This window comes from Hippopotamus amphibius, chromosome 7 (genome assembly GCF_030028045.1).
Source record: "Hippopotamus amphibius kiboko isolate mHipAmp2 chromosome 7, mHipAmp2.hap2, whole genome shotgun sequence".
In the NCBI taxonomy this organism is placed as follows: Eukaryota; Metazoa; Chordata; class Mammalia; order Artiodactyla; family Hippopotamidae; genus Hippopotamus; species Hippopotamus amphibius.
Genome location: NC_080192.1, coordinates 68,928,612 through 68,942,822, shown reverse-complemented (window position 1 = coordinate 68,942,822; position 14,211 = coordinate 68,928,612). Strand labels below are relative to the sequence as shown.

The 14,211-nt window shown below is 44.7% G+C and overlaps 1 protein-coding gene across 2 annotated transcripts in view; it reads right to left on the bottom strand.

Moving 5' to 3' along the window:
- Positions 1-9,153, bottom strand: part of KCMF1 (potassium channel modulatory factor 1) — a 72,451-nt gene extending 63,298 nt beyond the window's left edge. Inside the window, exons 1-3 of one of the 2 annotated variants that reach the window (XM_057741898.1) lie at positions 8,477-8,687; positions 3,170-3,297; positions 2,750-2,875 (exon numbers count right to left, since the gene is read on the bottom strand). In XM_057741898.1, the coding sequence (XP_057597881.1) occupies positions 2,750-2,875; positions 3,170-3,227 (184 nt within the window). In that variant the 5' untranslated portion in view covers positions 3,228-3,297; positions 8,477-8,687. Of the gene's footprint in view, positions 1-2,749; positions 2,876-3,169; positions 3,298-8,476; positions 8,688-8,997 lie in introns of those variants that run through there. The other variant, XM_057741899.1, reaches the window with a different exon arrangement.
- Between the last annotated feature and the right edge of the window lie 5,058 nt (positions 9,154-14,211).

The window sequence follows — 14,211 nt, the reverse complement described above, 5'->3', positions numbered from 1 at the left end:
CTGGTCCTGAACCACACTTTGACGAGAGTACCCAAAAACGACAGGGCTAGCATTTTTATACTAAAAAGAGGGAAAAAAAAAAAAAGGCCACAGATTCCTGATGTTCCAGTGATCTGGCTGGAGGGGTTCTGAAGGGCAAAAACAAAAAACAAACCCATAAAACTGACTGCTCAGTGGAGCTGTTGCTCCAGTAAAATGAAGACAGAAAAACACTAGGTCTTTAATTTTTAACAGACTGTCTTCCAAACAGTCTATTTTCACCTGCAAATCTAGCTGTAACTGGCTAAAACAATAAGTCAAATAAGTACAAAAGAGAAGTCACCTGGTGGGTGGCTAACCTGGATAGTGGGCTAAGTATTAATTCCATAATCAGTTTCCTTAAAATTACTTAAAAAAAGAATCATAACCACCTCTTTCTATTGCTACATGCCAAGAGCCTTTTGGATATGGATACTAGAGATCTAATCTCATTACAATGAAATATATCTACAAAAATTACCAAATGATGAATTTATCACAACAGAACTTGAAATGGACTTGTAACAATTTTTGCAAATTCTACATTTGCCAATGCAGGGGACTTAAAAATAACCCCCCAAACTCACATTAAAATCACCCCAAAGCCATTACTTACACCTCATCAACCTGAACACCTGCAAAGGGATTAGAATTTATATACATTCATAGCTGTTTATAAAGTGGATTTCTATTGTGATGGTTATATGTAGCTAAAGGAGGTTAAAAATAATTTTAAAATGAAAAAGTAAGGTAAAGTATTAGCTTCTTAGGAGAGAAATTCAGGAAACAGAAATCCAGAATGTTAACGAACGGACCATTAAGTGGATGGCCATACTGCATCGACATGTACTTACAAAAAGAGACAGTATATGATCAAAAGATGAATTAGCAGACCCCCGGTGTATGAGTCTAAGTGTTTCTTAGCTAAGACCAAGCACTTTTTATGAAAGTTTAGCATCTGAATTGAAAGGTGTTAAATGTGAACTATACTCTAGATTTTTACAGCGTTGTAAAGAAAAAAGAATGTAAAAATATTTCATTAACTATTTGTATATTGATTACATGTTGAAATGTTATTTTGTATATACTGGGTTAAAGCATTAAATTATTAAAATTAATTTCACCTCCTTAGTTTTGTTACTGTAGCTACCAGAGAATTTAAAATCACATGCGACTTGCATTAGATTTCTATCGGACGGTGTGCTTATGCGCCCCAGTTCTGCAAGGAGATTTGCTATCTCTTCTTCCCTTTGGGTGATTTCTAAAAAACTTGCAGAAAATGACATGGAGCAATGAATGAGCATGAAGGTGTGCAGTGCATCTGACATGGACAAAAGCTCCTCGATCCTGGCCTAATCGAGGATCACCAAGGGCCAGGTAACCAAACACTAGAACTTGAGGTTCTAATCACCATTTTTCCCAGGGAAAGGAAGACTGGCTCCACCTCTGTGACTACTACGAATGTCTATAGCTATACCTGCACGTGAACAGTTTACATTCACTTCGAATTGCAGAACAGAGTGTCAGAATCCCTAGCAGTGTTAATAAGATGAACATAAGATCTCTGATTACCAAAACTACCAGGTTCCCAACACCCAACCACCTCCCCCCCCCACCCCAGCTCTCCCAGCATGTATTTCATTCTTGCAGAGAAGAGACACATCTGTAACAACTCCTTTATATAATCCCTGCCCATTTTACTTCAATGTTTTTAACTCCTGATTTAGAAAGTTTCTCATTTGCTTGCCCTGCCAAACCTCTACAATCACAGAGGACACCAAAGGAGAATGCTGGTTGAGGAAGAATAACAGAAGGAAGCAGGGTCTAGTTACCCCAACAGTTGCTATATATCCATAAGGACTTTGCAAAAAAACATACTGAATACAAAAAGTTTAATCCCTTGAGCTCTTTTTTTAAATATCAAAAAGATACTTATATATGCAGATGTGTGTTGAAAATTTCAGTCTAAGGATAATATTGTTAAAGAAAGAAACGTACTGCTGGACAGAATTAGAAGTGATTATGAAGCTTGAATGAAACTAAGCTCAAAAAAAAAAAAAAAAAAAAAGGGAGGGAGGGCGCAAATATTGCCAAAACATTAAAACACTTACATGATTTAATTACTCTGTCATAAAATATAAACTTCAAGGACTAATTCAAGCACACTGGAAAAGAGCCACAACCTATGCAACAGGAAAGCATTTAATTCCCAAACATGTGTTTCTAACCCACTGAATATTATCATCGTGCAGCAGGGGTCAACAACTCGTGGCCAGCTCTGGAGATGACTTTGAGTGGTACTTGAGAAGGTAGTCCATAAATATTCGCCGAATAACTGCATGAACCAGAAAACTCACACACAGTGCAATTAATATGCAGAACCCACAGCCAGTTAATCTGAAACCAGAGCCAGAAGGAGAACAAAACAGTACCTCGCAGTCCAGTCCCAGGCCATTCCCCCAGGAGTCAGCTACCCTATTTTCATTCTATGTACATAGTTTATTCATCCCCTCTTATTTTTAGGAAAGTTTCAAGTTTTCTTTCCTACAGTGTCTCTCCCTCTTAACCAGTTCCCCTAGATAACAACAGGAATGCATTTTCCGGTCTCGCCATTTTGTTAGACAAGTATTAACATCTCTAACAATCATCTGGAAATGTTCACTGGGCCTCCCAAAGGCCAGACACTATGCTAGGTGGTAGGGTACAAAGGTAAGTGTAACATTATACCTACCCCTCAGGTAGTTTGTGGGGCAGGCAGACAAGTAAACAATTACAGCATAAAAAAATGCCTGGAGAATGAGGCAGGAGTGCCACTGGAAGGACTTCACTGCTGGGTGGGTGGGGAGGGTGACAGGGTCTTAAGGAACAAGAGAAACAAAAGTCAAAACCAAAAATTATAGTTGAATATACCTGTTCTAATGGTCAACTCACCAAGTTAGCACTCTACAGTGGCTCTCTGAATGAAGATCCTCTGACTAGAAAAATTTGAAGTTCATGACAGTGACAATGAGTACTAGCAAGAGAAGGAAAACATACACACACACACACACACCCTCTCCAGAAGATAACATGCAAACCCAATGAGTCATGAGGTCAAGAGGCTTCCCCCACTTATTGTCTGTCCCTCCAAGCTGAAGGTGACTCGACTGACCCACTCCTGTGGTTTCAGTTGTTTTTCTCATAGCAGTAATGGATTTGCAAGGATCCATCCATACTTTCTCCCTGATACCCCTTGTGGCTACTGGCAAAGTCGGCTGGATTGCTGGTTGGTACTGTGGCCTGAAGAGATAAACAGATCATACACATGAACTGGATGGACCCATACTCTGCTTCGTTACTGTTCAGAGACACAGCTAAAAACATGAATTAACAAACATGAGGGAGGGCCGTGAGAAAAGTAGCAGAGATGGCACCGTGGAAGGTGCCTAACAAGGCAATTAATCTTTTGCTAGTTTCACGGGACCCTGAGTTTTTACCTCCTGGTATCAAGCTCTTGAAGACATTTCAACAAGCACAAGAGTTAGTTTTCTGTTCCTGACTCCCTGTGGTTACAGATCTTTTGCAAGCTTCATGACCACCCTCAATAACTTTTCTCTGCCATCACCCTCCTGGCCTCTTGTCCTTACCATCCCTCAAGCACCCTCTTTTCACCCAAAACACTCACGTCCTTCTCATGGAAGGTAGGTAATTTGTTCCCTCAGGAAACTGCCTGCCTTATCCAATATATCCTGTCCAAATCAAGACACAGATAATATATAAAAATTACCACATTTAAAAAATCCTCCGATCTGCATACCTCTTACAGGCTCTTTGCTCAATTTTAATTACTAACTTCGGAGACTAAAAAAGTATACCTTATCATTTTAAGGAAATGAAAAACATCATGGCTCCTAGCACAACACTAAAATTAACATGAAATTAAACTTTTATTAACAAAGATTTTAATTACGAACAGCACTACTTTTAAATTTTATGAGTATGAAGAACAGGAAATGTTTCCATACTCATGAAAGTAGCCCCAGAGCAATATTTATAATGAAATTGAAAACACTATTTTTAGGATAACCCAATGATACTTGAATCTTCACTAAAAACAACTTTGGAACCCCCAGTCTAAAAAAATCCAAACCTCAGCAAATATATATGGTAGATGTTATAAAGCTGATGTTTTGAAAATTAAGTTATGACTCATAAGGGCATGAATTTCTTTTCTGAAATGCTGCAAGCCTAATATGAGGGAATTTGGTCATTTCACATCAGAAGCTTCCTAATTTTCCACTGTGAAAAACTTTTCAATCTTTAAACAAGACTGTTAATAAATTCTTAAAATTCTAAGACTAAAAGGAATTTCTTCCAAATTAAATTTCCAATTTAAAACAAGAGAGGAAAGTTATACGTTGTCATATTTTAACTTAAACACAATGTCAATACACGGGGAAAATGGGCTTCAAAATCAACTTTATACAGAAATCATGAAATCAACGATCCCAAAATTAAAATATTTTCTTCTTATCTATCCTTTTTTGAAAGTCAAGGTAAATGTAATCCATGATTTATTGAAATTTAAAGTCTGAAGTAAGAATGTCATAATCTTTTAACAGACTGTAAAGTAAAATAAGTTGCCTGACATGATGGCAAAGATCTTTGCAGTGGGAGGGAACTTACTTTGCCACAGGAAGGCAAAAGTCACCACATTAAAATCACATGCTAATGGCCAATTCTGGCTTTGCAGTCCCCAATCCTGAAAACAAACTTCCTGCAATTCACTCCAGGATTGCCTGCATGTGTATCTTTAGCACTGGATAGGCTTTTAGAGAAGAGAAATCTACTAACAAGAGTGATACAATTTCACAAATTGGTACAACTTTCAAAAACTGGAGTAATGGCCTACCTACTCTTCTACTGTACATTTTGAAAATAAACAGTATCACATGCTTCTGAGAGTAAGGTAATATGATCACTTGTCCATTTATTCACTATCATTTTTACATATGAAAATCTTCAAAAAGCTAGGGGAAATATAAATCAGGTAGAGATAAGAACTCTATCTGAAATTTCAAATGATTTTATCCAAAATTGGAGCAGCCCACAGAAAAGCTATGGAGGCCCTCAAGAAAAAGGAATTAGAAATCATAATAGATTCCCTCTCTGAAATTAGCAAAATCGATAAGAAAGAAGGTGGTAATTATTTTGTCACCAATTTGTTTATCCCTTCCTTATGGCATGTTTCACTTTGTGTGTAGAAGCTGTGTACACAGGCACCTTCCCCACCAGACTGAAGGTGCGGAGCTTGTCTCTCATTCTTCCCACATTCTTGCACCTAGCCCAGGGCCTTATACATAGTAGCGAATGAAAAAAGGTTGAATGATTTAAGGTAGTAAATGTATTCCTAACCCCAGGTAATCAATGAGGCTCCAACTCATGTAAGAACATTCATAATTTCATTTTAGCTAATAAGCACTGAGTAATTTGATGTGTTTTTAAAAACAGTTGCAAAGCTATTAAATGGTTTTTAAGCTCCGAATAACATATACTTCAAATGTATTTAAAAAGAAAGTATGTTGTGAAACATGTAAAAAAAAAAAAAAAACTCTTACAAATGAAATACAAAATGACTGGTTTCACTGTGTATAACATGAAACTAGATGGTGTTGGAATGCTGAACATAAAGTGACTAGGAAATGATGCTGTAAAACATTTGTTAACGTGACAGGAACATTACAAAGTGAATTAAAAGATGCTGGAATTCTGGTTGGAAAAGTCATGACGGGTAAGCAGGAGACAATGTAGAGTACCACCATCTCAGACTGTGTGGGAAGGTGGGTGGGGAGTCTGTTTCCCACACCTCTGGAACAATGACTTCTATCCTAATCTACATGGTACTGCTGGAAACGGGTACAGAACTGGTTCAGTCCATGGACTCACTCCCCAATCCCCAAAGGAACGACGGAATACCAAGCAGAGTGGGCCCTTTCTGGACTCCCAACAATTCCAGTTCTATCAACTCCCTAAAGCTCTAGTCTAGAGCAAAAGTAGGCAAATTATAGCCCACAGGCCAAAATGGGCCAAACTTAACCACCTCCTGTGTCTGCACAGCCTGCAAGCTAAGAATGGTTTTTACATTTTTTAATGGTAAAACAAAGAATCATATTTCGTGGCACATGAAAATTGCATGAAATTCAATGTCAGTTCCATGAAGAAAGTTTTTCATCAGAACACAGCTGTGCTCATTCAGTACATGTTGTCCACTTTTACACAAGAACGGCAGAGCGGTCAGAGACCTTACAATTTGCCAAGCATGCGATATTTACTACCTGGTCCTTTACAGAAAAAAGCATGCTGACCCCTGGGCTAGAACATTTCTCTGTGCTTCTAGCTGCATCTCATTTCTCAGAGGTAGTCCACTGCTTCACCAAGTACAGACTCTAAGTGTGACAGATGTCCATCCTGGGGCTGTGTTGTCCAAAGTTACATCGTTACATATAACATAGTGCAACTCATTAGGATGGGTTCAAAGACATGCACACAGAGGGCACTGAAAAGGAAGCACATGTAAGCACAACATTACAGGCAGCACAGTTCAGATCCTTTCGCAGACTACTACACCCAGTTCTGGGTCACACTACTGAAGGGAAAAAAAGAACTACAGAGAATTTGGAGGTGGAGAGATGATTAAAAGAGCTCAAAAATCATACCACTAAAGAAATGGGATTAGTTGGCCCAAAGAAGAAAGGGTGAGAAAAGAACTATAATACTGTGGGTGTCAAACGCTACATTTGTTGATAGGTTAAATTGCCACCGATGAAAATAACTGGCAGCCTAAACTAGAATTCCACAAAAACATATATCTGGTGAACTAAATGTGATTCTTAATGAGATTGCCATTCCTGCCTTAGGCCATAAACTAGACCCTTAAAAAGTAATCACTTGTCAAATACTGTACTATAAGTCTTCAACTGATATATAGGAATGTTCCTTTTTTCAGAAACATCTGGCATTGTGTAAGTTACCAGAAAAGTGTGCTGTTCATGTGTGTGGGTAATATTCAAGTAACTAAAAGGTAAATGTAAGTTTCATGACCACATGCCTTTCCACAGGAACAAATGGGAAAATGGGCTTAAATTACAGAATTTGCGCTACATTCAAGAATGTTGACACTGTGAGATTTTAATTACTCTAAAAGATTACTGAGAGTAAAGGAATCTTCCCAGGACACCATCCAATTAGAATGATCAGTCTGGAACTATCTGGATACTTTCTTGAAGCAAGGAGAATGGGTCTCAAACACCCTTCTTCCATTGCTATGATTCTGTAACTGTAACTCTCCCAGTTCTCAAGAGTAAGAGAGCCTGCAGCCATTGCTCAATTTCGTTTTGTTTTGAAGGTGGTCAATGTACCTAAGACCTCAGTCTAAGATAAACTTTAATATCCCAGATTAAAATTTGATTGCAACTTTAATTACAACTTATTTTAAATTACAAGATAACGTATTTCCATGAAGTAGAAAAAAAGGGAAAACAGACACAGCTTCTACTATGTATGTACCTTATCATTTCAAAATGTCCAACACTTGTACACAGTAAGTGTATCAGTTTTGTCACTTTAAAATACAGAACCCTTGGACACAATATATTCTCTGAGTTAATCTCAAATTACATTATAATCTGTAATGCAAATCCTGAAACTTGCTCTAAATCTAATTTTGATCTGAGTTTTTCAATCTTGAAACTCTTAAGGCCTGTGTTTCCCTAAGAATATCCTTCCAACGGTGTGATGCACACACGAATGTGGCTCACTAAACTTTCTCCACTCCTACATCACCTATACGGTATTTTAACATCAAGAGTACACAATATCTTCAAGCCACTTCTACAATCTTGCATCAACCTTACCAGGATAAACTTTTCGCCAAGTCTCATAATACTTTTTACTTAAAGACCTGTGGTGGTGAAACAAAGAAAACACGACCCCCCTCCCCCTTTTCTAAACCATATGGCAGCAAATTGAAGTTAACTTATTTTTTACCAGCTCAACGCCTATACCTCGGCCCTCAACATTTTTCTCTTTGTGCCCTGGAACCGGGCTAGAGCTATCTGCTGATTTGCAACTGTACCCCCGTCATATTTTTAAATCGCGAAACAAAGTCCAAAACGCCCCCTGACCACTAACAGACCTCACCACGGTCATTCACCAAAACCTGGTTTAGGGAGACACGCATGCCGGGCGAGGGGCCCGCGGCCGGCGGGGAGCGAGTCCCCCTCCGACCGGGTGACCGAGCAGGGAGTTTGCTCGCCCGGCCGGGCCGGATCCGCCCCGGGAACTCGGTTACCCGAGCCCAGGGACGCGCCGAGGCCTAGCCGCGAGGCCCGGGCGGGCTCCAGCCAGCGGGGGCTTCCCGTCCTCCGGCCGCAGAGCCTTCCCGCCCACCCCGCGCTCGCCCGCAGGCAGGGGCACTCGCCGTCGTCTCCCGGCGACCGGACGCGCCCGCCGGATCCCGGACCGGCTCCTCGGACTCCTGCCGCCGTCCGTGGCCCCGCTCGGCGGCCGCGCCGGGCCCTTCCGGGACGGCGGGAGCGCTAGGCCGCGCCGGGGCCCCGCGGCTCCGGGGCCGGCCGGCCGGGCCGCGGCGTCCGGTATCAGTCCCGAGGGCCCGGCTCCCGCCGGTAACGGGCCCCGCCGCCTCCCCTCCCCCTCCCCCGCCCCATGACAGTGCAAACCCTCCGGCCGGCCCCGCCGCCCCGCCTCCGGCACCAGGCCCAGCTCAGGGCTGCGGCCGTGGCGGCGGCAGCGGCGGCGGCAGCAGCGGCGGCGGCGGCGCCGCGGCTCTCCGCCCTCGCTCGCTCCCGGGCCCGGAGCCTCGGGCCCGGCTCGGGCTCGGCCGAAGTCTCCGCCGCTTCCCGGCCGCCCTCCGCGGCGCCCGGCCCGGGCGGGGTAGGCCGAGGCCCCGGCGGTGGGGGTGGGGGCGGGGGCGCCTCTCACCTTCATGTCGGGACATCCTAGTTCAGACGGTGGCGGCGCGGCCCCTCCCGGGCTCCGGCTGCAGTGTCCCCCGCGGGGTCCCGGCGCTGCCCGCGCCGGCCGGCCGACTCCCACTCGACTCCCGGGCTCGGCCGCGGGGGCGGGGTGGGCAGGGGAGCGCTCCCGCGGCGGCGGCGGCGGCGGCGGCGGGGAGGCGGCGCGGGGCGGGAATGGGGCCGGGCCTGGCCGGGGCTGAGCTCCTCCAGGAGGCGGGTCCGACGCCGCAGCTCCGCCAGCGCCCGCCGTGACTCGGTCACTCTCGGGCCCGCCGGCTCCCGGCTGCGGCGCCGCGCTCCGCAAATCCCGCTCCTCCCCTCCCCCGGCCCACCCCCCGCCCCTCTCCCCCAGCTCCCGGCCGCCGCCTCCTCCTCCGCCTCCTCCGCCTCCTTCCGCCGCCCGCACGCCGGCCCCGCCTCTCGCTCCCCGCGCCGGGCCCAGCCGCCGGGAGCCCAGCGGCCGGAGGGCGCGGCGGGGGCGGTGCGGCGGCGACGTCGGCGGTGGCAGCGGCAGCTCGGGGCGCGGCGTCTCGCCGCGCTCGCCGGGAGGCCGCGGTCGGACGCCCGAGCCCGGCCTCGGCCTGGCCGCCGCCGCCGCCGCGCAACGCGTAGGGAGGAAGAGGAAATGCCCGGCCGCCGGCGCCCGCCGCTCGCCGGTACGGCCGGCCCGCGTGGCCCACGGGGCGCCCGGCCGCCCCCAGCCGCTCCTGGGGCCTGCCCGGGCCGGAGCCGTAGGCGCTCCGCCGCTGGGCCGGGCCAACCGCGACGGCGGGTGCTTCCCGGCAGCGAGCTGCGACCCCGGGAGGCTCCCGCCTTCGGGCGCATGGCTGCCGGCCCGACCGCGGGCAGCGCCCTGCGGCCCCCGACCCCGACGGGAGGCTGCGGACCGGCTGGGGCCAAGTGTCTGTGTTTCTTTTTAAGCCCGCCGCCCCGAAGGGAAAGGCGGCTGGCCGCCGGGAGTCGTCCGGCGTTGCCCGGCCGGGTGACTCGCGGTCCGGAGGGCGTGGGCGCGGGAGGCCAGCCGGGAGGCGGCCGGGCTTGGTTGCTGTGCCCCAAGGCCGTCTCCTCGGGAACCATCTCTTTGGAAGACTCCTCTCCCGCCAGCCGGGGTGTCCGGCGGCACCCGCGCTAAGTTTGTTCCCGCACCTTGGCTCACCCTGAGTTCCCTGCTCAGAAAACTGTTGGGGTGTGTTTGTGTGTGTGTGTTTCGTTTTTTTCCTGTCCGTGAACTACTTTTCTGTTTTTATGTATCTTTTGCATTTTTACCCTCTTCCTCGTCAACTTTGTTTTCAGGCATTACCAGATCATCACATATACAGCCCCTTGCCACGTGTCGGTTGGCAGCGTGGTTTGGTGGAAAGAGATCGCACTTTGGAGTCAAGACAAATCTGCCATGGATTCTGGTTCTGATAGCATCTGTGTAACCTTGGACAAGCTGTTTAACCTTGCTGAGTCTCCGTTTCCTGGTGTTTCGTTTGGGGTTTGGCTGTTATTTTAATTTACCCTTTTATATATATATATATATATTTTTTTTTTTTTTGGCATAAACTAGAAGTGTGTCCCTACGCTGAGTCTACAGAAATTAGGTTCTGAAGTACTGCTTGCCTTGGGATTACTCGTATTCCTTTCCGCCAGTACTAGCTGTGTCACCTGGAGCAAATGACTTAGCCTCCGAGTGGCTTTGACTGTCGCATCTTTAAAATGAGCGCGATTGCAGACGATGAGAGTAACAATAAGAAGAAGAAGAACAGGTATTTGGAGGATGAAGAGCTAAAGTGTATATAAAATACCTAGCATGTGACACAGTAAAAACAGTTTGTGACCATATTTCCTTAAATCAGATTTCAAGACGCTTCTTGATTTCATAGGTGTTAAAAAGCTCGTCTTTAAGTCAAGGAACTAGGTATTAGGTCACTCAGCTCTACTCCAGGGCTGTATTTGGTAGTAACTAATGATAAACAGGTATCAGCCAAACTAAAGTTTGAACAAACGGGGGTTTACATGAGGACTTTGTCACCAGAAATATTTCCAATGCATATATGGAGCTTTTGCCTAAATTCAGTCCAGCACAGCTGTTGAAGAAAGAGGTTTGTCTAGGCTGTTATGGGGTTCGGTGGGATAGAATAGGGCTTCCAGCAAGGCTGACATCTACTGAATGTTTGCCCTGTGCCAGTGTCTTCCTAAGCATTTTACAGTGTTGTGTGTGTGATCTGGGGTACCAAACTCTTAGGACCCTCAATTTCTTGGGCTGTAAAAGTGAAGACAACAACACCCTATAGTCTTGTGATGAGTAAATGATGTCTATAAATATATTAAGTTATAGAGGTTAAGGCATTGTCAATAACATAGGCAAAATGCTGGAGCAGGTAGGAGAGCAGACAAATACTACTGAACTCCAGGAAGGAATAAAAGTTCGTTTTGGTTTGGGGAAATGTTAGCTAATCCTGTTAAAGAGAGCATACAGGTGCCTGTGTAAACATGAAGGGAATATCAGATCTTTGACAATTTTTATTGTTTTCAGTAAGGCAAAAGTAAGAAAATGAAGAAGCTGACTAAAAAAAATGTATTTTTTCCTATTTGAATAAGAGTAAGCAGAAATATTATTGTTACTTGGCGTTTTCATGACTGGACGAAACATTTCCGCAATTCAACTAGAGATCAGGCCCTTCAATTAAAACAACCTGCTTGCTGTCCTGCCCTATAGGAGACTGCATTTCTCAAAAAAGGATAATGTAAACACTCAGACCACATTGCTCATCAAATGGTTTTTGTTCTCCAGAAGTGCTTCCTCCAGTCCTTTCCTTTCCCTGCACTTCCTTGAGTTCTGTGTCCTTGCCTTGCCAAGCCAAATCCATACTATGGCCCAATTATGTTCCTTAAAGCTAATGCACGTAAACATTGGTGAAATCAGAATAAGGTCTATAGTCTAGTTAATTGCATTAATGTCAGTTTCCTAGGTTGATATTTTTTTCTATAGTTTTGTAAGATGTTACCATGGGAGGAAACGGGGAAGTGTACATAGGCTCTCTCTGCAACTTCTTGTGAGTGTATAATTATTTTATAAAGTAAAAAATTAGAGAGTTCGTTAGTGGCCTAGTGGTTAGGATTCCAGGCTTTCACTGCTGTGGCGGGGGTTCAGTTCCTGGTTGGGGAACTGAGAGCCCCCAAGCTGCACATGTAGCCAAAGGGGAAAAAAAAGTAAAAATTTAAACTGTAGGAACAGAAATCAGATTAATAGTCACCTGTAGCTGAGAGGGTAGGGGATGGGGATTGGCTACAGAGAACTTATTGAGGTGATGAGAATATTGTCTTGATTGTGTTGTGTTTACTGTATACTTCTGTCACAACTTATAGATCTCTAAACCTATAAGATTACATTTTACTTCTGTGTAAATTGTACTTCACTAAACCTAACTTTAAAAAAGAAAAGCAAGTTCTTGTCACCCAGCCTTCTTTGATCTAGAGGGTGAAGTTTATCTTCTCATATAAGCCCCAACAGTCTCTTCCAGCATAAGGACTTTTCCTGCCTCTGCCAGTGAACCCTGTGTTAACTTGAACTATATTGATTCCTGCCTCTGGGCCTTTGCATGTGCTCTTCCCATTGCTTAAAGGAAGCACAAGAAATTCAAGCCTAAATTCAAATTCCTTGCACTCTGTTAAACCTTCCTTGCCTCTCAGGCACACCAGTAAGTTTCCTCCCCTGTGCTCACTTATGCTGTGCATAATTTTTAATTAGTTTTCATCTTGTTTCTTAGCTAAACTCCTCCAAGACAGGCAGTCAATCACATGATTCCTTTCTATCTCGGGATCTGGTAGTGTTGAATGGGTGAATGAATGACTGGTTTAAAGCTGGAAGAAAACTTAAAGTAACCATTCTCAAAGTATGGTGCAGGGTCCTCAAGACCCTTTCAGAGAGTCAGTGAATTGCTGGGTGTTCTTATATACTCGAAGCAGCACATCTCAATAGATAGAAGGCAGACGCAGCTAAGAGAATCCAGCTGTCTTCAGTTAAGACAAACATTAAAGGTACTGTTTGCAAAGATGTAAAACAATGTCACACTTCCAAATATTTTTTATTTTGCAAAATTACTTTTCTTAAAAAATTTGTATTTCTTGGAAATAGGTTATGTTAAAAGATTTTCTCAGTTTTAATTTCAATTAAAAATCAATAGATATAATACATGTTTTTAAAAAAAGTTCTTTGGAGTCTCCAGTAATTTTAAAGAGCATAAAGGGATTCTGAGACCAAAAAGTTTGAGACTCTGCCTTAGAGACTGTTACAACCTCTTCATTGTTCAGATAAGAAATGATATGATGTTGACATTTAAGTAGTGCTCTGGTACAGGTAGCAGGCCTCGTGATAAGTGCTTTACTTATGTGTGCTATTATAGCTTCATTTTACTCATGAGGCAAGAGAGCCACAGAGAGGTTAATTGGCTTGGCCACATACCTAGTTACTGGTAGAGTGAGGATTTGAACCCCCCTGTGTTTCAGAGGCCCTGCTACTATCCGCCGTTTTCTGCCACCTCCCTAGAGGCCTGGAAAGGGTCAAGAAGGCTCGTGCTATCTGGTACCTCCCCGCGCTGTGCTCTCCACCGACCGACCTTACAGTCCCTAGGCAAGAGTCACGGAGGCCTCCAACTTCCAGTTTTCATTTCAGATTCTGCCACCCTGAGTATTTTCAAGCACAGCCTTGCAATGCTTTGGTGTCTAACAATCTAACCACGTGCATCTGCACTTCAACCACCCATTCCCCTCTCCTGACCACACCCAGAGCTCTAATATAAGACTTCCTGTTTTATTGTAACTGCCTGCTTTGCCAGTTTTCTTACTCTGCCATTAAATCTCTTCTTTTATTCCTTCAGGACCTCAACCCTTTGATCTTTCCACTTTACTTTTTTTTTCTTTTAACCCTATTCTCTTTCTGACCCAAAGGGTTCCCTATGGTCAGCTAAAACTATTCTCATGCATGACCTTCAGCTCTTTAGACTCCTCCTTCTCAAGCTGCACCACCCCTGCAAACTCCCAATCCTGAATCAATTGCATGACAGTTTCCTCCCACCTATATCTGCTTGGCATGCAGAACACAATGTAAAATATGATGGAAATAAATGAATTTGGGGTGTGGTGGGGTGAACTGTTAGAAAATCTAGTGGATCCAACTGCAGTTGGACCTTGG